The sequence below is a fragment of the Heterodontus francisci genome, chromosome 1 (genome assembly GCF_036365525.1).
Source record: "Heterodontus francisci isolate sHetFra1 chromosome 1, sHetFra1.hap1, whole genome shotgun sequence".
NCBI lineage: Eukaryota > Metazoa > Chordata > Chondrichthyes > Heterodontiformes > Heterodontidae > Heterodontus > Heterodontus francisci.
Window position 1 is genome coordinate 20,640,267 of NC_090371.1, and position 27,073 is coordinate 20,667,339.

Genomic DNA, 27,073 nt, shown 5'->3' on the forward strand with positions numbered 1-27,073 from the left:
TGGAGTTTAGAAGAGTGAGGGGAGACCTGATTGAAGTTTATAAGATCCTGAACGGTCATGGCAAGGTGGATGTGGAAAGGATGTTTCGTCTTGTGGGTGAGTCCAGAACTAGGAGGCTCTGCTTCAAAATTAGGGTTTGCCCTTTTGGGACAGAGATGAGGCGAATCTTTTTCTCTGAGGGTTGTGCGACTTTGGAATTCTTTGCCTCAGAAGGTGGTGGAGGCGGGGTCATTGAATATTTTTAAGGCGGGGGTAGATAGATTCTTGTTAGGCAAGGGAATCAAAGGTTATCGGGGGTAGATGGGAGTGTGGAATTCGAGACAGAAACAGATCAGCCATGATCTTATTGAATGGTGGAGCAGGCTAGAGGGGCCGAATGGCCTACTTCTACTCCAAATTCGTGAGTTTGTATGTTCTCCAAACTATGCTCGTGATTGAAGTTCGTACTCCAGTGCAAAGAGACAGAGATTCTGTTGCTCCCATGCTTCCTATGACTCTGACAATTAAGGAAATTGAAGTGAGTTATAAAGTTGATTGAGGCTTTTTCAATCTTTAATTTCACTGAGAGCAGACCTTCCTAATGCCTTGTAGGCCAGCACGCTATATTGGAGTGGTAATGAGTGTGGGGAGGAGGGGGTATGGTGGAGTGTGGTGAGAAGGGAGGGAGGTACCCCATTGCTCTCTGAAATGCTTCCACTGCTGAAACAGGGTTCTCACAGATGGGTGACAGAAATAGATGTTCTCTGACAGTGCTCCCATCACCTTTCACTGCCAGCTGCGTGTCATGAAGGTGCCACGAGCAAATAGTTTGGAGAGATTTTTTTTTTATTCGTTCAGTGCTGTTCACAGTATTGCACAGTGCGTTTGCAAACATGTCAAGACAGTGCCTTCTTGTAAAAGATTCACACATTGCCCTCAGTTATAAATTAGAGTGGAGGAGATGTTGGCAGTGGTGAAGAGTCTCGAGGGCTGCCATCACTGGAAGTGCTGCTATCCTTACAGGAAATAACTGGGTCATAAGCAGCCCAAGCCTGCAAAAAGGCTTCAGCCTCCTTTTCTATCAAGGTGTAGTTTTTGCCCTGGCATTTAGATGATTCAGCCTGGGAATTGTAATCTTCTATGTTGTAATTTAATTAAATGTGAGGGAAAATGTGGGCAGTATGAGAATCTACTAATTTTTTAATATAAAAAGCCACTGTCTTGACATGTTTTCAAGCATACTGTGAAGGGCTTTGAAACATCTCTCCAAATTACTGGCTCTTAGCATCTTCTTGACATGTGGTTCTTCCCCCTCACTGAGCCGAGAAAATATTTTGCCTTCTCCAAACACTGATGCAGACATGCAGTTATCAACACTGGGCCCCTGGGTTCAAATACTTCCATGACCTCATCTCCTCTTAACAGCCACTTAAGATTAGATTAGAGATACAGCACTGGAACAGGCCCTTCGGCCCACCGAGTCTGTGCCGACCATCAACCACCCATTTATACTAATCTCATATTCCTACCAAACATCCCCACCTGTCCCTATCACCTACCTATACTAGTGACAATTTATAATGGCCAATTTACCTACCAACCTGCAAGTCTTTTGGCTTGTGGGAGGAAACCGGAGCACCCAGAGAAAACCCACGCAGACACAGGGAGAACTTGCAAACTCCACACAGGCAGTACCCAGAACCGAACCGGGGTCCCTGCAGCTGTGAGGCTGCAGTGCTAACCACTGCGCCACTGTGCCGCCCTTAAGTGCCTTCGCCCGCTTCCACATGGATTTTACGCGTGGCAAATGGACAGCCTGGAGCCGGGAAAAGCCGCCTGGTTTTTTTGCTGATCGTCGCGGGAGAGGGGGCCCCTGCTCATCGGGCACAGGATGTCCGATGGAGGGCCAGCCCCCACGACCCCAACCACCCCAGCATCCAGCACACCCCCCCTTTCCCCCATCTGTCTACCCTTGCCTCACCGAGGCCCGACCGATTACCCCGGCGAGGCAACCAAAACTTACCTTAACTCTTGGCTCCATGTTTTCCTCTGCAGTCGGCTGGGCTGCAGTCCAAGCAGTGGCTACTGCTTCCGGTGGCAGTGCTGGGATGAAGAGCTTCTGGCCCGCTGATTGGCTGGTAGATCAATGAGACGGGACTTTCCAATCGGTGGCCATCTGCCGTCCGCCCAACGTAAAATCCCGGCCACAGTCAGTAACACAGTCAGTAACACAGGGTGCTGAGGAAAGGGGTTACTGAGTGACAGTGTGAAGGAGCTGGATTAACATCAGTAGAAATAGAGTCAGGAACACAGGGCATTGGGAATAAGGGTTACTGTGTGACAGTGTGTGCATACGAACATATGAATTAGGAGCAGTAGGCCACTCGACCCCTCGAGCCTGCTCCGCCATTCAATATGATTGTGGCTGATCTGATTGCAATCTCGACTCCACATTCCTGCCTACCCCCGATAACCATTCATCCCCTTGCTCATCAAAAATCTATCTCATTCTGTCTTAAAAATATTTATTGACCCTGCTTCCACTGCCTTCTGAGGAAGAGAGTTCCAAAGACTCACGACCCTCTGAGAGAAAAAAATTCTCATCTCTGTCTTAAATGGGCCATGCCTTATTTTTAAATAGTGACCCCTAGTTCCAGATTCTCCCACAAGAGGAAACATCCTTTCCACATCCACTCTGTCAAGACCCCTCAGAATCTTGTATGGTTCAATCACGTCGCCTCTTGCTCTCCTAAACTCCAGCAGATACAAGCCTAGCCTTTCCAACCTTCCTTCATAAGACAACCGGCCCATTCCAGGTATTAGTCTATTAAACCTTCTCTGAACTGCTTCCAATGCATTTACATCCTTCCTTAAATAAGGAGACCAGTACTGTACACAGTACTCCACATGTGGTCTCACCAATGCCCTGTATAACTGAAGCATAACCTCCCTACTTTTGTATTCATTCCCCTCGCAATAAACAATAACATTCTATTAGCTTTCCTAATAACTTGCTGAACCTGCATACTAACCTTTTGCGATTCATGCACTAGGACACCCAGATCCCTCTGCATCTCACAGCTCTGCAATCTCTCACCATTTAGAAAATATGCTTTTATTTTCTTGCTACCAAAATGGACAGTTTCCCACTTTCCCACATTATACTGCATTTGCCCACTCACTTAACCTATCTATATCTCTTTGTAGCCTCCTGATGTCCTCTTCACAAATTACTTTCCTATCTTTCTTTGTGTCATCAGCAAATTTAGCAACCATACCTTCGGTCCCTTCATCCAAGTCATTTATATAAATGGTAAAAAGTTGAGGCCCCAGCGCTGATCCCTGGGGCACACCACTCATTGCAACTTGCCAACTAGAAAATGACCCATTTATGTCTACTCTCTGTTTCCTGTTAGCTAGCCAATCTTCTATTCATTGATGCCAATATGTTACCCCCTACACCATGAGCCTTTATTTTCTGCAATAACCTTTGATGTGGCACCATAACAAATGCCTTCTGGAAATATAAGTACATCCACCGGTTCCTCTTTATCCACAGCCAATGTTACTTCTTCAAAGCACTCCAATAAGTTGGTTAAACATGATTTCCCTTTCACAAAACCATGTTGACTCTGCCTGATTAAGACAGATGTTAAGCTAACTGGCCTGTAGTTTCCCACTTTCTATCTCCCTCCCTTTTTGAATAACATTGACTGTTTTCCAATCTAATGGAACCTTCCCTGAATCTCTGGAATTTGGGAAAATTAAAACCAGTGCATCAACTATCTCACTAGCCACTTCTTTTAGGACCCAAGGATGAAGTCCATCAGGACTCGGGGACTTGTCAGCCCACAGCTCCAACCATTTGCTCAGTACCACTTCCCTGGTGATGGTAATTTTCTTGAGTTCCTCCTTCCCTTCCGTTTCCTGATTTACAACTGTTTCTGGGATGTTACTTATATCCTCAATAGGGACGATCGATGCAAAATACCTGTTTAATTCAGCTGCCATTTCCTTATTATCCATTATTAATTCCCCAGACTCAATTTCTGTAGGACCAACACTCACTTTGTTAACTCGTTTCTTTTTTAAATATCTATAGAAGCTCTTAGTATCTTTTTATATTTTTAGCTAGCTTTCCCTCATACTCTATCTTTTCCCTCCTTATCAATCTTTTAGTCATTCTTTGCTGTTCTTTATATTCTGTCCAATCTTCTGACCCGGCATCCATCTCTGTGCAATTATATGCTTTTTTAAAAAGTTTGATACGATCTTTAACTTTTTTTGTTCACCACGGATAGTGGGTCCTCCCCTTGGAATACTACTTCTTCAAAGAACGCCAATAAATTGGTTCAACATGATTTCCCTTTCACAAAACCATGTTGACTCTGCCTGATTACCTTGAATTTTTCTAAGTGCCCTGCTATAACATCTTTAATAATATCTTCTAATATTTTCCCTATGCCAGATGTTAAACTAACTGGCCTGTAGTTTCCTGCTTTCAGTCTCCCTCCCTTTTTGAATAAAGGAGTTACATTGGCTGTTTTACAATCTAATGGAATCTTCCCTGAATCTAGGGAATTTTGGAAAATTAAAATCAATTCAGGAATAAGATCCCACATACTGTTGCTCAGTAACCCCTCCCCTAGCAACCCAGCGCCCAACGTTGCTCTCTGTATCTCCACTGATAGTCCAGCTCCCTGTCACAATGATTGTATCTTTAATGACCTCGAAACGTCCGTAGTGTTTTACAACCAATAAAGTGCTTCTGTAGTCACTAATGTAAGGTCCATCCCAGTGAATGAACCCTGACATTTTTAAATATCCCAGCCCAGAAATTCCTCACCCTGTTGTGATGCAATCCAGGTGTAAGGGAGGAAGAGGAAAATGGATGGGAATTTGGAGAGGAACTGGCTTCAAGCATTGATTCTGGATTTACCAATCCATTAGAGCCAATCTGCCACATGTTTTACTTTTACCCTCGTGTAACTTTGAGCTCTGGGACTAACCAGCGATATTGTTCCAATGTTGGTCCCTTCATTTTGTCCCCTTTTCTTTCTCTCAGGCTCATGGGTGGAGCTGGACTACAGTCAACACAACGGTCCGCGGGTTCTGGAGCATGTTCCCTCCTCGACCTCCATCCACAATGGAGACATGGAGAAAATCCTGCTGGATGCACAGCACGAATCGGAAAAGAACAGTTCGCGAGGCAGCTCCCACTGTGACAGGTGCTTTTGGCCATGCTTTCCATTTTGTCTCCTGACCCACCACCTAACGTGGCAGTGTTTGAGTGATAATTGTACATTGCCATGTTTCTGTAGGAAGTTTGCAGTTATTAGATCCAAAAAGAAAAATGAAAGTTAATAATAAAACTAAAATATTTTCACAGGAACAGAAAGAGGCCATTTAGACACCCAAACCTGTTCTGCCATTCAATGAGATCATGGCTGATCTCTGACCTAACTACATATATCCACATTTGCGCCATATCCCTGAATAACTTTGGTGAACAAAAATATCTCAATCTCAGATATAAAATTAATGATTCATTTAGCATCAATTGCCCTTTTGCAGTAGAGAGTTCCAAACTTTTACCATCCTTTGCGTGTAGAAGTGTTTCCTAATTTCCGACAGCAGTGCTTTGAGATGTCCGGCAGTCATGAAAAGCACCATAGAAATGCAAGTCTTTCTATTTTTTATAATTTAATTTTCAATTGATAGCTGGTTGCTAATGGCTTTCTTAATAGCTCAGTGAATTAAGGGAGTATGTTAGCTGTGGCATACAGACCAGCCAGGTTCAGCTGTCAGTCTGTACTGATGCAACCCTTCCCAGCAGGTTGGTTAGGAACAGGAGGAGGCCATTTGGCTCCTCATACCTGTTCTGCCATTCAGTGGGATCATGGTAATCTGTAGCTTAGCTCCATCGACCCACCTTCGCTCATATCTCTTCTTCCCTTGACTACCAAAAGTCAATGGATCTCTCGTTTAAATTAAGGCTGAGTTTGCTGACAATGCTACCACAAGGTGGCGCTGCAGTGGCACATGCACAAATGCAGCCTGTGCCACTAAAACATCACAGTCTGCGACTTCAGGCAGCTGCCAGGACTAAAGATGGCTCTGCTCTAATAATCACACGAAGGCAACTTGACCTAAACACATGGCAGCACACAATGGCGGGAGGGAGAGAGCAGCGAGGGGGGGAGCGGAGCGGCCGGAGAGAGCAGCGAGGGGGGGAGCGGAGCGGCCGGAGACAGCAGCGGGGGGGGGGAAGCGGAGCGGCTGAGAGAGCAGGGAGGGGGGGAGCGGAGCGGCCGGAGAGAGCAGTGAAGGGGGGGTGAGCGGAATGGCCGGAGAGAGTAGTGAAGGGGTGGTGAGCGGAACGGCCGAAAGACTGGAACGGCCGGAGAGAGCAGTGAAGGGGGGGGGGGAGCGGAACGGCCGAAAGAGCGGAGCGGCCGGAGAGAGCAGTGAAGGGGGATGAGCGGAATGGCCGAAAGAGCGGAGCGGCCGGAGAGAGCAGTGAAGGGGGGGGGGGGGGAGCGGAACGGCCGAAAGAGCGGAGCGGCCGGAGAGAGCAGTGAAGGGGGGGTGAGCGGAACGGCCGAAAGAGCGGAGCGGCCGGAGAGAGCAGTGAAGGGAGGGGAGCGGAACGGCCGAAAGAGCGGAACGGCCGGAGAGAGCAGTGAAGGGAGGGGAGCGGAACGGCCGAAAGAGCGGAGCGGCCGGAGAGAGCAGCGAGGGTGGGGCGGAGGGGGGAGCGGAGCTTGACGCATGGGTAAAGACCGTTAGCGTTGCATTGCTGTACATGTAAAGCACATGCGCAGAGGCCGACCAGATGCGTTGCCCAAAGATGCACACGTCACACAATGACGTCATCGGCGCATGCGCTAACCAGTCCTGGCAAGTCGAAACGCAGCGCATGCGCAGAGAGCAGGAGCCCGTCTGCGCACGTGCGCACCTTGACGCAGCCTGATGATGTCAGTGGCCGTCTGCGTTGTCAGGAATCACTTTGAGCTAACATCTTCTGCTTTGTGTCGGAGAGAGTTCCAACTTCTACCACCCTTTGCATGAAGAAGTATTTCCTAACTTCTTTCCTGAATGGCCAGCTCTGATTTTAAGGTTGTTTTGCCTTGTCCCACCAGTGGAAAAAAGTTTCCTTTCAATTCCTTTCACAATCTAAAGTCATCTTGAAAGAGGAGTTAGTTGAGACATTGAAATAAAAACAGAAACTGCTGGAAATACTCAGCAGGTCTGGCAGCATCTGTGGAGAGAGAAACAGAGTTAGTGTTTCAGCACTTCCAAAAGGCATTTGATAAAGTGCAAAATAACAGGTTTGTCAGCAGAGTTATAGCCCACGGAATAAATGGGACAGTAGCAGCATGGATACGAAATTGGTTGAGTGACTGGAAACAGAAAGTAGTGGTGAACGATTAATTTCCACTGGTGGAAGGTAAAGAGTGGGGATCCCAGGAGTCAGTAGGAAGAACGAGGAGAGGCAACATAAATCAAAATATTCAGTTCTAAAGGGGGTGCAGGAGCAGATGGACTTGGGGATCTATGAGCACAAATTATTGAAGGTTGCAGGACAGGTTGAGAAAGCAGTTAATAAAGCATATGGGATCCTGGGCATCGAGTACAAAAACAACAAAGTTATGATAAACCTGTATCAGACTGGTTTGACCTCAACTGGAGTATTCTGTCCAGTTCTGGGCACCACACTTTTGAAAGGATGTTAAGGCATGAGAGAGGGTGCAGAAAAGATTCATGAGAATGGTTCCTGGGATGAGGAACTTCAGTTACGTGGGTAGGTTGGAGAAGCTGGGTTTGTTCTCCATGAGAAGAGAAGTTTAGAGGAGATTTGATAGAGGTGTTCAAAATCATGAGGGGTCTGGACAGATAAGGAGAAACCCTTCCCTTTGGTGGAAGGATCCAGAACCAGAGGACATCGATTTAAGGTGATTGGCAAAAGAAGCAACAGCAACATGAGGAAAAACATTTTCACGCAGCGAGTGGTTAGGATCTGGAATGCACTGCCGGAGAGCACGGTGGAGGCAGATTCAATCATGGCTTTCAACAGGGAATTGGATAAGCACTTGAAGAAACAAAATTTGCAGGGCTACGGGGAAGGGCCGGAGAGTGGGACTAGGTGAGTTGCTCTTGCAGAGGGCCGGCACAGACACGACGGGCCGAATGGCCTCCTTTTGTGTTGTAAACATTCTATGATTCTATTCTATGATATTCCAGGGAATGCAATCCTAGTTTGTGTAATCTTTCCTCATAATTTACCTTTGATCCGTATCCCTTGATACCTGTACCAAATGAAAATCTATTGATGTCGGTATGGAAAACTCTTGTCGTTCTCCAGACTCCACAGCTTATTGGGGGGAAAGAGCTCTCTACTGCCCTATGTGTGAAAATGTGCTTTCTGATTTCACTCTTGAACGATCTAGTTCTAATTTTAAATACTTTATTTTGAACCTTTTTGCAATTTTAAAACTCCTTGATTAGATGAACCCTTAATCTTCTAAACTCAAGGGAATGCAAGCCAAGTAACCCCGCCTCTTGATTTAACCCTTTAAGCCCTGGAGAATCCTTCTCTAGCTGCAGTAAATGGAATAGAAAAACCTGAGCTGATAAGTTCAGTGAGGGGGTGGGGGGGGACGTACAACTACCTGTGTCGGCACTTCTCAAATGTCAGAACCGATTCTGAATGGATGAATGAAACAGACAATGTGGAGGATTCATGGCTCAATAAACATGGCTCAGTCTCAATAAACCAGCCACGTGATTGCTATAGGATTTGACAGTTTCAAACCAAGCCCTGGCTTGTTCCGAAGCTTGCCTCTCCTCCCATTGTCAAAAGAGGAATTAGCATCAGGAAATTCTGCCTTTCCGGACAGCAAAAACTAAAATTGCTGATCTCATCAAATCAAGTGAGTGACTTACGTCTGCATGGCTGTTGCAATGATTTGACGCCATGGTTTCCAGACATATTAAAGGGACAGTCCTACTGTTTCTACAGATATTAAAGGGTCAGTCTCACCTTGCGGGGATTTTCCAGAGCAGGCTGCATTCCTGATTCAGGAGCTCGATTTCTACCTCCTGCTCCCACTAACCACCATCTTAACCTTAACAGAACCTCCTCCTGGAATGTGTCTTTACAAAGCAGGTGTGGAAAGAGATGCAGTGGTTTTTGTCGAGGTTCATCCCAAGCAGCTCTGTAACACAGGAGTCTGTGCTCTACGGGCTGTTCCCAGGGACGCACACCAAGACAAACATCAACTGCTGCTGGAGGGCTATCAATTCGGTGAAAGACGCCCTTTGGTCTGCCCGAAACTTGCTGGTCTTCCAGCGCAAAGAGTTGTCCACGACCGAGTGTTGCAGACTGGCACATTCTAAGGTCCAGGACTACATGCTGAGGGACGCACTAAAGCTTGGGGCAGCCACAGCAAAGGCTCAATGGGGAAAGACCACATTGTAAGGTCCCCCCACCAAGCTGAACTGAGGGGCTGGATCCATGGGAAACCCCTCGAACTGTACTGGGAAAATTTTCATTTGCTGTAAAATGTAAAAATGTAATTGGCATGACAAATGTGAAATGGAAGGGTTGTGAGGCAACTCATGATTGTAATGAAGCAAACGGACCTCCTTTGCACTGTTTGTATTTTTAGACTTGGTGCTGTTTGAAACTGGTAATGTATTTTTTTACAGATTTTTATGAATAAAGTATATTTTGGAAATAAAAAGAAACAGAAGCATGTCCAATACTTAAGAAGGAGAAATTTGCAGGTTATGGAGAAGGAGCAAGGGGAGGGGGACTAATTGGATAGCTGTTGCAAAGGGCCAGTACAGACACAATAGGAGAAATGGTCTCCTTCTGTGCTGTATGATTTTATGATGTGCTGTAACAGAGTTTTTGTGAGTAGGAAGCTCTTATTTCACACTAGTGCAATAAAATCCACCCTTGAAGGAGAAACTAGGTTTATTTATTAACAGTTTAAAATAGCAATGTACAGCAACCCTGGCTTCTTACAGACCCTATCTTGCTTCAGATAGGATGCAATCAGTTGCCTAATTGACACATTACATAGAATTTACAGCACAGAATCAAATTATTCAGCCCAAATGCTCCATGTTCACGAGTTTCTTCCCACCCCTCCTCATCTAATCCATCAGTGTATCCTTCTATCCCTTTAACCTTCGTGTGTTTATCTAGTTTCCCCTTAAATGCATCTGTGCTATTTGCCTCAACCACTCTCTGTGGTAGTGAGTTCCACATTTTCACCACTCTCTCGGTAAAGTAGTTTCTCCAGAGTTGTCTATTGGATCTATTAGTGACCATCCTATCATCTTATATTTATAGTCGCTAGTTCTGGGTTTGATGCAAGTGGAAATATCGATGTCCATCCTGTCAAACCCTTTCATAATCTTGAAGACCTCTATCAAGTCACACCTCAACCTCCTCTTTTCTTCACATTGCCAGATATTGATAGTCAAGGCATCCACTCCGAACCAAAAACTCAAATTGATATCAAACATTGACTGAAGTAAGGGAGTGTCTGTAAATACTGTTTTACAAAGGGGGAATTTTAATTTTCTCATTCTTTTTCGACACGTTACTAGCAATTTACAAACTATCATTGTCACTTCAGAAGAACACTGGCTACAGTCTTGAACTGTGCAGTCACAGGATCATAGGAACAGGAGGTGGCCATTCAGCCCTCTGTGCCTGTTTCAGCATTCAATTCAATCATGGCTTATCTGCATCTTAATTCCATTTGCCTGCCTTGGTTCCATAGCCCTTAATACCCTTACCTAACAAATCTATCAATCTCAGTTTGAGAGCTCCAATTGTCCCAACATCCACAGCTTTATGGGGGAAAGATTTCCAGACTTCCACTATCCTTCGTGTGAAGAAGTGTTTCCTGACATCACCACTGAATGGCCTAGCTCTAATATTAAGGTCACGCCCCCTCTTTCTGGACTCCCCACCACCAGAAAACTAGTTTCTCTGTCTACCCTATCAACTTCTTCAATCATCTTAAAACACTTCCATTAAATCGTCCCTTAATCTTCTATACTCTAGAGAATATAAGCCTGGTCTATGATACCTGTCCTCATGATTTAACACATTTAGCCTGTAATTTGATGACTGAAAAGATCCCTATGTCAGGATGTGAGAGGTTAAGGATGAGTGGAAGGTTGCGAGTAACACATCTGGAAAGGGAGACCTGGTGAACCTGGAAGGGTTGACGATGACAACGGCCTGTTTTGTTCCGAAATAATCTTGACAGAAAGATATATTAGCACCGCAGCAAAGGAACACTTCAATCAGTTCCGTGTTACAGAGTGTTGTTTATCCTGTTTTACAGTCCTCCCTTACTGATGAGTCCCCAGATGCCTCACATTCCAGTCGAGTTTGAAACTGGGAGCATTGAAGACAGCAACAGTACTCAGGTGGGTAAGGATTTGACAAGGGGAAGGGAGATGCTGGTCCTTCTATGAGTAATGTCCCTATTATATTACAGTACCACTAAAGTAACATGATGGCACTCCTATTTCTGACTATGCAGATCTTCATTGCTCCCTGAGGAAAATCATTTCTGCTCATTAAATGGGAAATGCCATTTCTTGTCTGGCTGGGAAAGAGGGGGTGCCCAATCAAGAAACGATGATTACTTTTAATACAACATGGGTTGAGGGGTGGTGGTAGTAATGGGGTCCTCCCAAACGCATAATGCTTGCCAACCTGTTCTCAGATTTTGGTAAGCGAATTCTGCTTATATGAGACAAACAGAAAGTCTAACCATGTGGGAGTTTTCCAGAACTTGGTTTGGAGATTGTATAGGACAATAAGGGTTTTGGGACACATCAGATACCCAGAGCAAAGCAGCGATCTGATAGCCTGGCACGAAAGTCATGGTGGGAATTATCAGTAGGGCCGTGGTCTGATGGGAAGTGTTTTTTTTTTTGGTTTAAAAAAAAATTTTCTGCCCGTGTCTGCTTTTGTTTCTCTTCATTCCTCCTCTTCCATTGTTTACCTCCTTGTTTTTCTCACCTCGCCACTCCCATTCATTATTCACGCACTGCTCCTCCCCACATCCTTGCTGGTGGGACAAAATGGCTGCCAAAATCATCTGAGAATATGTGGGATCTGCCATTTTGTTTTTCCAAGTATTTGAGAGCAGTGATTGTATTTTCACTGGGGGTGCTGCAAAAGATAAAGACTAGCCGGTGAGGTTGGCAAGACTGTGCCACTTCCTGGGGGGGGGTGGTGATTAATCTTTTTATTGTGTATTTCCATAGTCGGAAGAAGAGAACCAGGAGAGGAGTGCAGAGATTGAGAAATTGCTGAGGAATAATGCAGAGTGGATCTGGTACTGGTCCAGTCGACCAGAAAATGTACCCCCAAAGTGAGTTGTGATTCTGTACTCTTACTACAGTTTCTTACATATGGTAATCTTATGGTTATGGTACAACTTGAAGGTCCTGAAGTCAAATCCCACCATGACCAGTTGTGAAATTGCATTCAATAAATCTGGTGACTTGTTGGCGGGATCAGAATAGAAATGAGCATTAAGGTGTCGGACTATCCTAAGAACCTGACTGGTTCACTAATGTCCTTCAAGGAAGGCAGTCTGCCAAGCTCCCCGATCTGGTCTCCTTGTGTCTCCAGTCTCTCACTGAGTGGTTAGCAGTATAATAAATGGGGGCTGGAGGAGGCCATTTGGCCCTTCGAGCCTGATCTGCCATTCACTAAGATCCTGTTTGATCATCTACCTTAACTCCACCTTTCCGCACTATCCCTATATCCCTTGATTCCCTTAGTATCCAAAAATCTCATCACTGTCATCAACAATTGAGCATCCACTGCCCTCTGGGGTTGGGAATTCCAAAGATTCACAGCCCTTTGAGTGAAGAAATTTCTCCTCAGTCCTAAATGGCTGGCCCCCTATTCTGAGACTGAGTCCCCGTGTTCTAGATTTCCCAGCCAGGGGATACAGTGTTTCAGCATCTACCCTGTCACTCTTGCTAGGAGCAGGAGTCGGGCATTCAGCCCCTTGAGCAAGGCTGTTCATATGTGCGCCTAGACTGTGAGGACAACACAGCCAAGACCCATTCTGTCCTCAGGTGATGTCCATTTGCATATGGTCAAGAGTTACAGGACAGCAATTAAACTGGGAGCCCTGAATAATGTTTGTTCCTTTCTGTAGCCTGGAGACACTGAGGCCAATCCTCACTGTTACTTTGGGGGAGATCACCTAACGCAGCAAGAATTGAACTATCTATTGAGTACTGCTGTATCCAAAATCCAACACTGTCTGGGGCTCAGGATAACTGAAATTTCCAAGTTGTACTTTAACTGGATGGAAGTGACAAATGATTTTTGTTGTTTTTTCGGCATCCTTAGGGAATTTGTATTCAAACATCCTAAATATTGCTCGAGTCTGAGTGTACGGAAGACCAGCGTGATGAAGAAAGGCGGAATCTTCAGTTCTGAGTTTGTGGTGTTCCTCATTCCTTCTCTCCTGATAACTCATCTGTTAATGCTGGGAGTTGGGTAAGTCCATGATTAATGTAGAGATTGTCTTGCACACACGTTGCCATGATACTTTCGCAAAGGTTCACCAGAGTGCTTCCCTTCAATGATTTAATTATGTGGCCACCTGAATTTGAACCCACAATTTATATTCTCAACTATCTGTTACATGGTGTTACATCCATTCTATAGCATAGAAATGGGCCATTCGGTCCAACTGGTCTCTGCTGGTATTTATGATCCACATGAGCCTTCTCCCATCCCTCTTCATCTAACCCTATCAGCACTCTGATCAGGTGACTCCTCAGCCTTCTCTTTCCTAGAAAGAATAGCCCCCAACCTGTTCAGTCTTCCCTGATAGTTGTAACCTCTCATTACTGGTATCATCATTGTAAATCTTTTTTTGTACCTTCTCCCCTACCTCTATATCCTTTTAATAATATGGAGACCAGAACTGTTCAGAGTACATAAGTGTGGTCTATCCAAGGTTCAGCACTGGCCTGTTCCTGTGCTGCACTGTTCTTTGTTCTTTGTTCTGTAGACGTTTAACAGAACTTCCTTTCATTTTAGTGCAGTCCCTCTATAAAGAAGGCCCAGTGCTTGGCTTGCTTTTTTTTTTAAATGGTCTTATTAATCTGTATCCTGTGGTTTCTCTTCTGTTTGATACATGCATGATGCAGAACACACCTCATTGATCTGATTTCATGGGATGTTTTCTTTGGAATAGAGACTTTGAGGTGTCTTGATGGGAACTTCCAAGATTATGAAGGAGAGTTGATAAAAATGCCATGGATAAATTGTTCACTGTGGCAGTTGACTCAAGTCAGAAGTAAATTAAGAATAAGATGAACACTTTCACTAAGTGGATAATAAAGTTGTGTGATAGAATACCAGGGGGCGATATCAAGGCAGATGGTACAATTGGGTTTCAGAGATTTGGATATGTTTTTGGAGAGAGAACATGTTGAGGAAAAGCTTGAGGAGGACAGGAATTGGGTTTCCATCCATCGAAAGGGATGGGATTCTCTTTATCATAAAACTTCTTATGAATTATTCGACGTACAAGTTACAACAATTATAAATGAATTCTGTCAGATGCCGTGGCCCCTGTCTGCATGCTCAGGTGAATGCTAAAATCCGCACGGTACTGATCTTTTGGAATTCCATCTAATACTCCTCCTGCAACCGATTGACCAGTTATCAATACAGCTGTTGTTTGTGGGGACTTGCAAAAATTAGCTGGCAAATTAGCCTCTGCTTCAAAAAGTAGTCCCTTGGTTTTAACGTGCTTTGGGAGGTCCTGAGGACATGATAGGTTGTTATATAAGTAAAGCATTTATTACTTTTGCTGATGTATCTGAACGCTTCCTCATTCCTTGTCTTACATTGAGGTGTTGTATCATCTACACATAATTTAGTGTCATGCGATGACTTTTTTAATTCAGTCACAGAATGTGGGTGTCGCTGATAAGTTCAGCATTTATTGCCCATCCCTATTTGTCTTTAAGAAGGTAAATTAGGGATGGGCAATAAATGCTGACTTTGCCAGCAATGCCCACATCCCATGAACAAATAAAAAAAAGAGTCACTTCATGATTGGTTAGCTCTTTTAAGTATATCAACCTCTCTCTCCAGTTTGGTTTCCCTTCCGTTTCTTTGACTGTTTAGTCCAACTTCTCTTCCCTTGTGCCTTCCTCCTCCCCGTCTCCCTCCCTCCCCGTCTCCCTCCCTCCCCATATCTGTCAGTCTCTCCTCTCCAGTTTGATCTCTTTTTGATTAATCTTCCACTCTTTTACAATAATGAGAAAAGTCCAACACTAGTTCTGTTCTAAGGCATTGATAGAGGTTGAATATAGAAACATAAAATGATACAAACAAGAAGGCCACTCAGCTTATCCAATTCTTTCTTTACTTTAAGGAGACCAGCTAATTCAGCACTGAATACACTCAATGTTGAATTTACCCATTGAGTTTTGTAGTAAGATGATATGTGCTGATGATGAGTGGTATGGTGAGCTAAGCTGCTCTGATCTGATCATTTATTTCATCACTGCCTGTGGGGCCTTACTGGGCACAAATTAGCTGCCGCGTTTCCTATATTACAGCAGAGGCAACACAGCAAAAGTACTTAATTGATTATAAAGCATTTTGGACTTGAAAATTTTGCAGGACTATGGGGAAAGGAGAGGTGAACGGGACTAATTAGATAGCGATCTCACTTCAAAGACTTCAGCTCATAATCTAGCCTGACACTCCAGTGCAGTACTGAGGGAGTGCTGCACTGTTAGATGGGATGTTAAACCGAGGCCCCATCTGTCCTCTCAGGGGGAAAAAAAAATCCCACTGCGCTATTTTGAAGAAGAGCTGGGGAACTCTGACAGCTGACCTGCCCAATAGTCATCCTTGAACCAATATCAAGGATATAAGTGCATTGGAGGCAGTACAGAGAAGGTTTACTAGACTAATACCTGGAATGGGAGGGCTATCTTATGAGTAAGGATTGGACAGGCTACAAAGAACAAAGAAAATTACAGCACAGGAACAGGCCCTTTGGCCCTCCAAGCCTGCACCGATCCAGATCCTCTATCTAAACCTGTCGCCTATTTTCTAAGGGTCTGTATCTCTTTGCTTCCTGCCCATTCATGTATCTGTCTAGATACATCTTAAAAGACGCTATCGTGCCCGCATCTACCACCTCCGCTGGCAACGCGTTCCAGGCACCCACCATCCTCTGCGTAAAGAACTTTCCACGCATATCCCCCCTAAACTTTTCCCCTTTCACTTTGAACTCGTGACCCCTAGTAATTGAATCCCCCACTCTGGGGGAAAAAGCTTCTTGCTATCCACCCTGTCTATACCTCTCATGATTTTGTACACCTCAATCAGGTCCCCCCTCAACCTCCGTCTTTCTAATGAAAATAATCCTAATCTACTCAACCTCTCTTCATAGCTAGCGCCCTCCATACCAGGCAACATCCTGGTGAACCTCCTCTGCACCCTCTCCAAAGCATCTACATCATTTTGGTAATGTGGCGACCAGAACTGCACGCAGTATTCCAATTGTGGCCGAACCAAAGTCTTATACAACTGTAACATGACCTGCCAACCCTTGTACTCAATACCCCGTCCGATGAAGGAAAGTATGCCGTATGCCTTCTTGACCACCCTATTGACCTGCGTTGCCACCTTCAGGGAACAATGGACCTGAACACCCAAATCTCTCTGTACATCAATTTTCCCCAGGACTTTTCCATTTATTGAATAGCTCACAAGGGGCGGCACAGTGGCGCAGTGGTTAGCACCGCAGCCTCACAGCTCCAGGGACCCGGGTTCGATTCCGGGTACTGCCTGTGTGGAGTTTGCAAGTTCTCCCTGTGTCTGCGTGGGTTTTCTCCGGGTGCTCCGGTTTCCTCCCACAAGCCAAAAGACTTGCAGATTGATAGGTAAATTGGCCATTATAAATTGTCACTAGTATAGGTAGGTGGTAGGGAAATGTAGAGACAGGTGGGGATGTTTGGTAGGAAGATGGGATTAGTGTAGGATTAGTATAAATGGGTGGTTGATGTTCGGCACAGACTCGGTGGGCCGAAGGGCCTGTTTCAGTGCTGTATCTCTAATCTAATCTAATCTCACTCTTGAATTGGATCTTCCAAAATGCATCACCTCGCATTTGCCCGGATTGAACTCCATCTGCCATTTCTCTGCCCAGCTCTCCAATCTATCTATATTCTGCTGTATTCTCTGACAGGCTAGACTTGTATCTGCTGGAATTTAGAAGAGTAAGAGGTGACTTGATTGAAACATATAAGATCCTGAGAGATCTTGACAGGGTCGATGTGGAAAAGATGTTTCCGCTTGTGGGAAAACCTAGAACTGGGGATCACAGTTTAAAAATAAGGAGTTGCCTATTTAAGACAGAGATGAGGTGAAACTTTTTCTCTGAGGGTCGAGAATCTTTGGAATTCTCTTCCTCAAAAGGCAGTGGAAGCAGTCTTTGAATATTTCTAAGGCAGAGATAGATAGATTCTTGATAAGCAAGGGGGTGGAAGGTTATCGGGGGTAGGTGGAAATGTGGAGTAATCAGTTCAGCCATAAACTTATTGAATGGTGGAGCAGGCTTGAAGGGCCGAGTGGCCTACTCCTCTTAATTCATATGTTTGTATCACTAAACCTGGTCATTCTTGGTGTCCTGCATGGCAACAACTTCAAAAAGTACTCCATTGGCTGTAAAGGATTTTGGGACATCCTGAGGTTGTGAAAGGTGCTACATAAATACAGGTTCTTTCTTTAATAAGAGCAGCTCATTCAGCATTGAATTCACTCAGTGGTGAATTTACCAGTTGAGTCTTGTCGTGATTTATCTCTCATAAACCACGAGTCTCTGATCCTCCATCCCTTTGCCCCTCCTCCCACCCCCGTGCCTCCCGCCTCGTCTTACACTGTTTGTTTCTGATTTGTATTTCTGTATTTTCCACTTTAGAATATACATTGGCAAACGGCTGGCTGCATCATCCGCAAGTACCTTGTAAATATTCAACAGGAAGAACTGCTCGAATGTGACGAACTGCGGAGGTTGACACCAATTCCTTCACTCGTCACTCAAGTAGCTGGACATCTCAGAAGCCCGATAAAGTTACAGAGACTTGAAATGTTTTTACAGTTATCTTGCTCCCTCTTTCCATACCCGTCGAGTTTATCCTTTTAGTTGCCCTTCCCCCGTAATATCTTTGACAGCACGTGTAGTTCGCTTCATGCTACTGTGCCATTCTGATGCTCTTGCTCCATCTCCTCGTAGGCGAACCCAATCATTTCAGCATGTACCACGCGCTCAGAACTTCCAGGGGCCTGTGGACCACACATCGCTTGGCACGTGCGTGTACGTGTGTGTGTGCACATCCAGGCCCTACGACACACATTTTCCCAAATCCAGACAAATATTATCTGAGGACTGAAAATATTAGTTGGCATCCCCACTTTAATCCCGACAATGGTTTTATATGCCTTGTCTGGCCAGGAACTGGCTTCAATTTCTCTACAGATCATGATTCCAGAATGTCGCTGACTCATTACGAAATCATTGTGCTGTCATGGTTATGGCTAGGAAATTGGTGAATAATTATATATTTTTTAAAAATGCAAGCAGAACAAGGGAAAATCATCATTGAATTCAAGCAGAGCTAGTTAAAAGTGAAACCTGGAAGAAAACATCTTCACACAAAGAATAGTGAGGGGTGGGGAGAGCACTGGTCTAGGAGGCAATTCACAGAGGGGTTAGATTTTCCAGTGTACAACTAACATTAAGGTTTGGCCGTAAATTGGATGGTTTGTACCACCAGTGGCCAACCCTCAACAATGCTATTACACCTGGGCAGCAAGTTGAAAATCGATCCCAGCTACAGTCAGTCGAGCTGCTCAGAAGGGAGATATGTACTCAATTGGGGATTAACGCAAAGGAAGGCAAACTCAGACAAGCCGCATTCCCAGAGAATTAGGTCCTTTAGCACAATATCCCTCGCTCAGCCTCACACTCCAGGTTCACGAGGCTCTGCTCTGGCCTTTTGTTGAATTTTTAAAAAAGTTTGTGCTTGGGATGCGAGTATCGCCCACAAGAATTTTTTTGCCCCTCCCTAATTGCCTTTGAACTGAGAGGCCATTTCAAAGGTCTCTGAGTCAGCCCCATTGCTGTGGCTCTGGAGTCATATGCAGGCTCAGCCAGCAGATCTCCTCCCCTAAAAGGGCATTAGCGAACTAGATGTGTTTTTTACACCAATTATTACTGAGACTAACATTTTAATTCCAGATTTATTAACTAAATTTAAATTCCCTCAGGTGCTGTGATGGGATTTGAACTCATATTACCAGAGTATTCACCCAGGCCTCTGGGTTACTAGTCCAGTAGCATTATCACTATGCACTATGGGCCAAGTGGCCTCTTTCTGTGCCGTCAACTTTCTATGATTCTGCTGTCCCCTTGTAGCACACTTGTATTGAAAAGACAGAGAATTGCACCTAAACAGATAGATAGAGCTGCCAGGGCATCAAAAATGGTGCAGTGTGCTCGATGGACTGAATGACCCATGCCTCTAGCCCCATTTAAACATTCATTAATAAACTGCCATGGAAACTAGGCTTACCTGAAGGATTCTGGCACCTTCAGGCCTTACATAACAATTTCGTACACTGTATGCTCAAAGGCTTGTCATAATTCTGACTATATCACAATATCAGTCAATATGCATCCAGCCTTTGGGATTCTCAAATTGGGAAAAATGAAGGGTGATGCATCTGAAGGAAATAATGAAATAGTGCTGCTAAAAATGGACACTAGGTGTTCCCACTCAGGTTCTTCGAATTGGAACCAGAACATAGGGACAGGAGGAAGCCATTTAGCCCCTCGAGCCTCTTCTGCCATTTGTTGGGACAATGTACCATAACTCCATATATCCACCTCTGATCTCTATCCCTTAATACTCTAACCAAGCAAAAAGCTATTGACTTCAGCCTTGAAAGCTTCGATTGACCTCCAGCATCTGCAGCCTTTTTAGGGTGGAGAGCTCCAGATTCTCACTAATCCTTTCAATGAGGAGGTGTTTCCTGATTTCACTGCTAAATGGCCTCGTTAAAGATTGAGCCCCATTGTTCGGGGTTCTCTCACCATGCAGTAGAAATCATTTCTCTCTAACTACTCTGTTGAATCCTTTTATCGTTTTAAACACCCCGATTCGATCACCCCTGAACCTTCTAAACCCAAGAGAAATAAGGCAAGCTTATGCAACCTGTTCTCATGAGTTAACCATTTAAGCCCCAGTTTCATTCTGGTGAATATATGCTGCGCTCTGCCCAAGGCCAGTCTGTGGTTCCTGTAGTGCCCAGGTCTGAATGCAATGCTCCAGATGGGGTCTGACCAAGGTTCTGTACAGTTGAAGCTTCACTTCTTACCCCTTTGTGTTCCAACTTTAGCAAAAGATCAGTGGATATTTGGGATTAACATATAAACCGGGTTTCCGGGGAATTTATATTGGCCAATTAGGAGAAGATCCGAGGTATTTCCTAGCATGAATCTTTGGTGTGAAATTTTACTGGAAGGATGCCTGGTTAGATTTACCACTTGCCCATATTTAGGTTTTTGAGTGAACTTTCTAGAACTTTCACAATATCTGAAGCAGGTCATCAAAATCCTTGCTATCAACATGGAAGCCGGGCTTTCCAGTCTGACCTGCATCTTCTGATTTGGAGATTTTATTATGATGTGACAGTGATTAAAGCTTTTGCAGATTTCCATGAACTGACATCAGAAGCAAAGAAATCAGAACTCAGGCCATGAATCCTGTCCCTGTCCCCATCTTCTTGTTTTCCCATACAGTTTTTAACTTGGCACAAGTTGGTGAGCACCTTTAGGGTATTTCCAAAATCCCGGGAAGTTCCTGCATTTATTTTTAGGAATAGAGAATCTGTACACCAAGGAAAGTTGGGAAGCTGAGGCGAAACTAGGGGGAAGAAATGTAACCTATTGTCCCATTAATAACTCATCAATGAGTTCCACTGATTCAAAACTGGAAAGTTACAGGGTCAGACAAAGCAGGCAGCATAGGGTTGTCTGTGAGGCTAGACATGAGCGTAGGTCAGAGATAGACCTGAAGAACTAATCATATCGAGCATGGCTGTGCAGATGTACCCTTCGTACATGATCTCCTCCCAGAGGACAGTGGGGATGTAATCAAGGATTTCCCCAGCAGACATTATACAGTACATGGTGCCCATTGCCAGGCTGTGACCCTGTAGATGACATACAATAGTCTCAAACCAGTCTCGAGGCTGTAGAAGGTGCTTAATATAACTGCAAGTCTTTTTTTCCTGATCAAGTGGTGCTCTCGTGCTAATTCACTGTTCGGCAAAATATCAAAATTACACTGGGTAATTTTGCAGGTCCAGCCCGCGTTTCACTAAAAAATTGTGAGCGGTTTGCACCCAAATTGCGTCCAATTCTGGGCACCACACTTTAGGAAGGACGCCAAGGCTTTGGAGAGGGTGCAGAGAAGATTTACTAGAATAATACAAGGGATGAGGGGTGCTAGTTATGTAGAGCAAATAGAGAAGCTGAGATTGTTCTCCTTAGTGAAGAGAAGGTTAAAGGAAGATTTAATGAATTTGTTCAAAATTATGAGGGGCTTTTGATCGAATAAAAAGGGAGAAACTGTTTTCACTGGGAGGACGTTTGACCTGCCTGAGTATTTCCAGCATTATATGTTTATTTTACAAATTAATGATAACTGACGAAAGAACTAGAGAGCTGATGAGAAGAAACGTTTTTACACAGTGATCTGGAATGCACTGTCTGAAAGGATGGTGGAAGCAGATTCAACAGTAACTTTCAAAAGGGAATTGGAGAAATACTTGAAAAGGAAAAAAAAATGCAGGGCTATAGGGAAAGAGCAGGGGAGTGGGACTAATTGGATAGCTCTTTCAAAGAGTCGGCATGGGCTCGATGGGCTGAATGGTCTCCTTTTGTACAGTAAGGTTCTAGGCAATGCCTGATATGCACCACAAAAGGGCAAGATCACCACAGTGAGCTTGAACCTGTGCTACTTCAGACTTGGTGGGTTTATGCTCCAGTGAAAAGTTGCAGAGTAACCATGAAGGAAGTAGCTATGCAGAGAAGGAACTATTTACAAACAATTCGATCCACCATTTGGGATCCATTTGACACGAAACAGGGATTGATTGCCCAACCCACTGACCAAGGGTCGAGTGCGTGCCACAAGTAATTCAGCCTCCTGCACTTAGGTGACTCAGTCCTGGTTTATCCTGTTTCAACTTCACGGCCTAGGGTTTCGGAAAGGGATCGGATGTTTTTTAGTGCCTTGTTTTTAAGCACGGTTGACTCTTTGGATAAATCCGAAATCAGATGGACCGTGAATTCACCCTTACGACTCACAACCCTTCACGATACAAATCTCTGCAGCCCATGAAGACAAATCCTGGGCTGTCGAGTTTGGTAACTCTGAGACAGCTGTGCAATCTGTGGCGTTGTGTTGTTCCATTTAAAACTGGATGGGATCGTTTGCTTCCTTTCCCCGCTCTGCTTAAGGCACTGCTTCATGCAGAGGTGCAGTAACACAGGCGGCTGGACAGGTTAAGATAATATTATAAAAGCAAAATACTGCGGATGCTGGAAATCTGAAACAAAAACAAGAAATGCTGGATTCACTCAGCAGGTCTGGCAGCATCTGTGTTTGCACTTGCTGATGTTCAATATTCAGTATATTCACACCTAATCTGTACTAATGCTTTGTCTTTCAACACACCATTAACATATTGTTTGCCTTTGCTCCGTGACGTTTTGGTCAGCTATGTGGCCTGGTCCAATCTGCACCTTCTCCTTTGTTATCTCTTGCCCAACCCCCACCTCACTTGTTCATAATCTGTGACTTTTCTAATATTTGTCAGTTCCGAAGAAGGGTCACTGACCCGAAACGTTAACTCTGCTTCTCTTTCCACAGATGCTGCCAGACCTGCTGAGTGAATCCAGCATTTCTTGTTTTTGTTTAAGATAATATTACCCCCATTGTGTTTGATTCAGGGCTGAAGTGACTCTTGGCTCGCTCAGAAGGTGCTATCACAACTGAATTTGAGGTGTTGGAGGTGTCACCAATCTGAGTTCTGTCCTAAAACTCCTGCCTCAGGAAAATCATTTGACCCATTTAATCTGATCCACTCAGTGACCTACAGTCCACCATCCCTTCACAGCAGAGGATCTAATGTCCTGTCCACTGCTCTAATGGCAATGCTTAGCTGAGGCACAAACTGTGTGCTGACATAACAGGAATACTTGCATTTATTTAGCACCTTTCACGACCTTGGGACATCTCAAAGCAATCTGCAGGTTCTTTTGAAGGGTAGTTATTGCAGTAATTTAGGAAACATGGCAGTCAATTCACACACACCAAGGTCCCACAAACAACAATGAGATAATGACTAGATAATCTGCTTTCCAGTGATTTTGTTTAAGGGATGATTAGTGACCAGAACACCAGGGAGAACTCACTGCTGTTCAAAATAGCGCCATCGAATCTTTTACCTTCATCTAAGAAGTTAGGGGCTCCGTTTAACATCTCAGCTTAGATTTTATGCTCGTCTCTCTGGCAAGGGGCTTGAACCCACAACCTCTGACTTAGGAGCAAAAGTGTGCCACTTAACTGAGCCACAGCTGAAAAGTTATTTAATCCCTGTTTTAACAATTTTCACTCTGTGTCAATTGCTGATGGCTGTGTAGTATTATCTGCTGGCTTCGGAGGGAGCTCGAGGGAATGGTAGTGCTCCACTGCCCTGACAAAGATTGCCAAACCCAACATGAAGCAGTTAGCAAACCTAGGATTTCCGTGTCTGTATGACTCAATGCCCTACAACTGTACTGAATAATGATAATAGCCATTGAGCAGAAGGCTCAACACTCATTTTCATTCGCTGATAAAGTATAATTATATCATTATTATAATATAATAAATGGACTTGGCGTCTGACTGGCCACGAAGCTATCAATGCCCATCCCAGTGAGCGTTCACAAGATTACCAGATAATTATAGATGGGGAAGGCTATTTATTCCATTTTAGTTCACTTATTCAGATTTACCCTAAGATTATCCCAACTGTGTTTTTAAATTTCCACCTCCACTACAGAATCCAGGAGTCTAGTCTGTGCACTGTTCACTCTTTGTATGCGGCATTTTCTTAAATCAGTCTTAAATTAGCTTTTTACTAGTTTGGCCCTGCATCATTTGTTCTACTTCCATTTTTCAGTTTGAAACCAGGTTCTAAATCTGCCTTTTTGTGATGTTGCTTGTCTGTGTCATTGCTTCGTAGTTTCTGCCTTTGAAAATTGCAAGGTCCAGGTTTCTCCAGTCGGTCATTACCAAATAATGCAGCTCTCTGATAGCCAGAGATCAGTCTTATACCCAGCCTCTCCATTGCATCTGAAGTGTGAACGTTTCCCTCATGTCTCTAAAAAAACTGGAGCCATCTAATCATAGAAAGTTTACTACACAGAAAGAGGCCAAATGGCCCATTGTGTCTGTGCCAGTTGAAAAACAAGACTACCAGCCTAATCCCACCTTCCAGCATTTGGTTCGCAGCCCTGCAGGTTACAGCATTTAAGGTGCAAATCCAGACACCTTTTAAATGAGTTGAGGGTTTCTACCTCTACTACCCTTTCAGGCAGTGAATTCCAGATGCCCACCACCGTCTGGGTGAAAAAGATTTTCTTCATCTCCCCTCTAATCTTTCTACCTACTTTAAATCTATACTCCCTAGTCAGTGACTTCTCTGCTAAGGTAAATAGGCCCTTCCAATCCACTCTATCCAGGCCCCTCACAATTTTGTACATTTCAATCAGATCTCCCCTCTGCTTCGTCTGTTCCAAGGAGAACAACCCCAGCCTATCCAATCTTTCCTCATAGCTGCATTTTTCCAGTCCCGGCAACATCCTTGTAAATCTCCTCTGTACCATCTCCAGTGCAATTACATCCTTTCTGTAATGAGTTGACCAGAACTGCACACAGTACTCAACTTGTGGCCCAACTAATGATTTATATAGTTCCAGCATAACCGCCCTGCAGTTATATACCTCGGCTAATAAAGGAAAGTATTCCATATGCCTTCTTAACCACCTTTTCGACCTGTCCTGCTACCTTCAGGGATCTGTGGACATTCACTCCAAGATCCTTCACTTCCTCTACACCTCTCAGTATTCTCCCATTAATTGTGTATTGATTTGCCTTGTTTGACCTCTCCAAATGCATCAACTCACACTTCTGTGGGTTGAATTCCATTTGCTACTTTTCTGCCCACCTGACCAGTCCATTGATATCTTCCTGCAGTCTGCAGCTGTCCTCCTCACTATCAACCACACGGCCAATTTTTTTGTCCTCTGCAAACTTCTTGATTATGCCCCCTACATTTATGTCCAAATCATTAATATATAGCACAAAAAGCAGGGGGCCTAGTACTGGGCTCTGTGGAACGCCAGTGGAAACAGCCCTCCAGTCTCAAAAACATTCCTCAATTTAAGAATGGAACCGCAAAGCAGTTTTTCTACATGCACATTAATGTGGACTGGGCAAAATCCAAAGGTTGTTCATGGAACAAAGATGTTTGAGCAGCACAGTGGGATCTTCATTATCTGTACTCCAATAGTTAGCCAATCTGATTACCTAGCAGAATCTTCACTGGCTGAGGCCCTCCTCATTATGGTGTAAAACAGAGGTCCCGCTTTAATTGTTGTTAATGACTGGAATTAAGTTTTACAATTAAAATGTAAATATGCTTCAGCTTCTTGCCCCCATGTGTAAAAAGTAATTAAAGCTAAGCAATGAAGTCCTTCTTTTGTTTATTTTATTTCGCCATTGAATTCCTCTTGAGCTGACTATTGTTTCGCTGTTGAAGCACTCCCTGTTTACCCATTTAATCCATTGACAGAATGCTTTTTTTTTGCTTTTCTCCACATCTCTCCCGAAGTTACCGCTCATGCTCCACTTCCTGTCCAAGATTGGATAGTGTCAGCATTGGGGGACCTGCAGTGGTGTCTAATGGCAAGCTCACTCAGCACAATGGGTAACTGAATAGCAGTTAGGAGTGGGAACTCTGGCTGATTTTATTCCCAGCATCCCAAGGATGCTGAAGCAATTGTCCTAATGCAATCCATCTGTGGTAACAGAAGGACAAGGGCAGTAGGCATCTGGGAGCACCATCCTCTCCAAGTCACACACTCTCCTGACTTGGTCACATATCACCATTCCTTTGTGGTTGCTGGGTTAAAAATTCTGGAACAATGCCAACTTGCATTTACATAGTGCCTTTAATGTAGTAAAAGGGCCCAAGATGTTTCACGAGCATTATCAGGCAAAAGTTTGACACCGAACCACATAAGGAGACTTTAGAACAGTTGATCAAAAACTTGCTCAAAGGGGTAGGTTTTAAAGAGCATCTTACAGGAGTAGAGAGAGGGGGAAAAGTTTAGGGAGGGAATTCCAGAGCTTGGGGCCGCGTCACAGTGAGAGGCAGCCTTAATGGGATGCATAAATTACCCTCTCACTTGAGTCAGCTCCCTTTTAAATTTTCATGTGATAAACAAGGTGAGGCAGGAGGTTAAACAATGACCTTTCAACTCTAGGCCCTCGATCTGAAGCCAGCCCAAGGCTCATGTGATAAACGTGCCCCCTTCTCAACTGCTTACAGCGATGCTCATTGAGATGGTTTTGGGATGACTCGATCAAAACTCCTGCTGGACTCAAAATACCTGTAATTTGGCACAATTGGACTAAGCTGGCAGAGTGATTGAGGTGAGAAATGTTCAGTGGCACGGGCCCTTAAACATCTGTAGCAGCTCGATGGGACAGGCATCCTCAGAAAGGTTTCACAGACCAACAGGACACAGAGATGCCAGATTCGATGAAGCTAATGTGAAATGTATTCTTAGAGGAGGTTAGGAAAAGGAAGAGGGGGTGCTTTTCAATCAACAACAGCAGTTTGGGATTAATGGAGGGAGGTTCCTGGGTCTCA

At 44.4% G+C, this 27,073-nt stretch overlaps 1 protein-coding gene across 1 annotated transcript in view; it reads left to right on the plus strand.

Annotated features, from left to right (window-relative positions):
* Positions 1-25,881, plus strand: part of LOC137368213 (BCL2/adenovirus E1B 19 kDa protein-interacting protein 3-like) — a 70,882-nt gene extending 45,001 nt beyond the window's left edge. The window contains exons 2-6 of the mRNA XM_068028708.1: positions 5,045-5,207; positions 11,352-11,436; positions 12,286-12,392; positions 13,391-13,540; positions 18,000-25,881. Coding sequence (XP_067884809.1) covers positions 5,045-5,207; positions 11,352-11,436; positions 12,286-12,392; positions 13,391-13,540; positions 18,000-18,048 — 554 coding nt within the window. The 3' untranslated portion in view covers positions 18,049-25,881. The remainder of the gene's footprint in view (positions 1-5,044; positions 5,208-11,351; positions 11,437-12,285; positions 12,393-13,390; positions 13,541-17,999) is intronic.
* Positions 25,882-27,073: the final 1,192 nt, after the last annotated feature.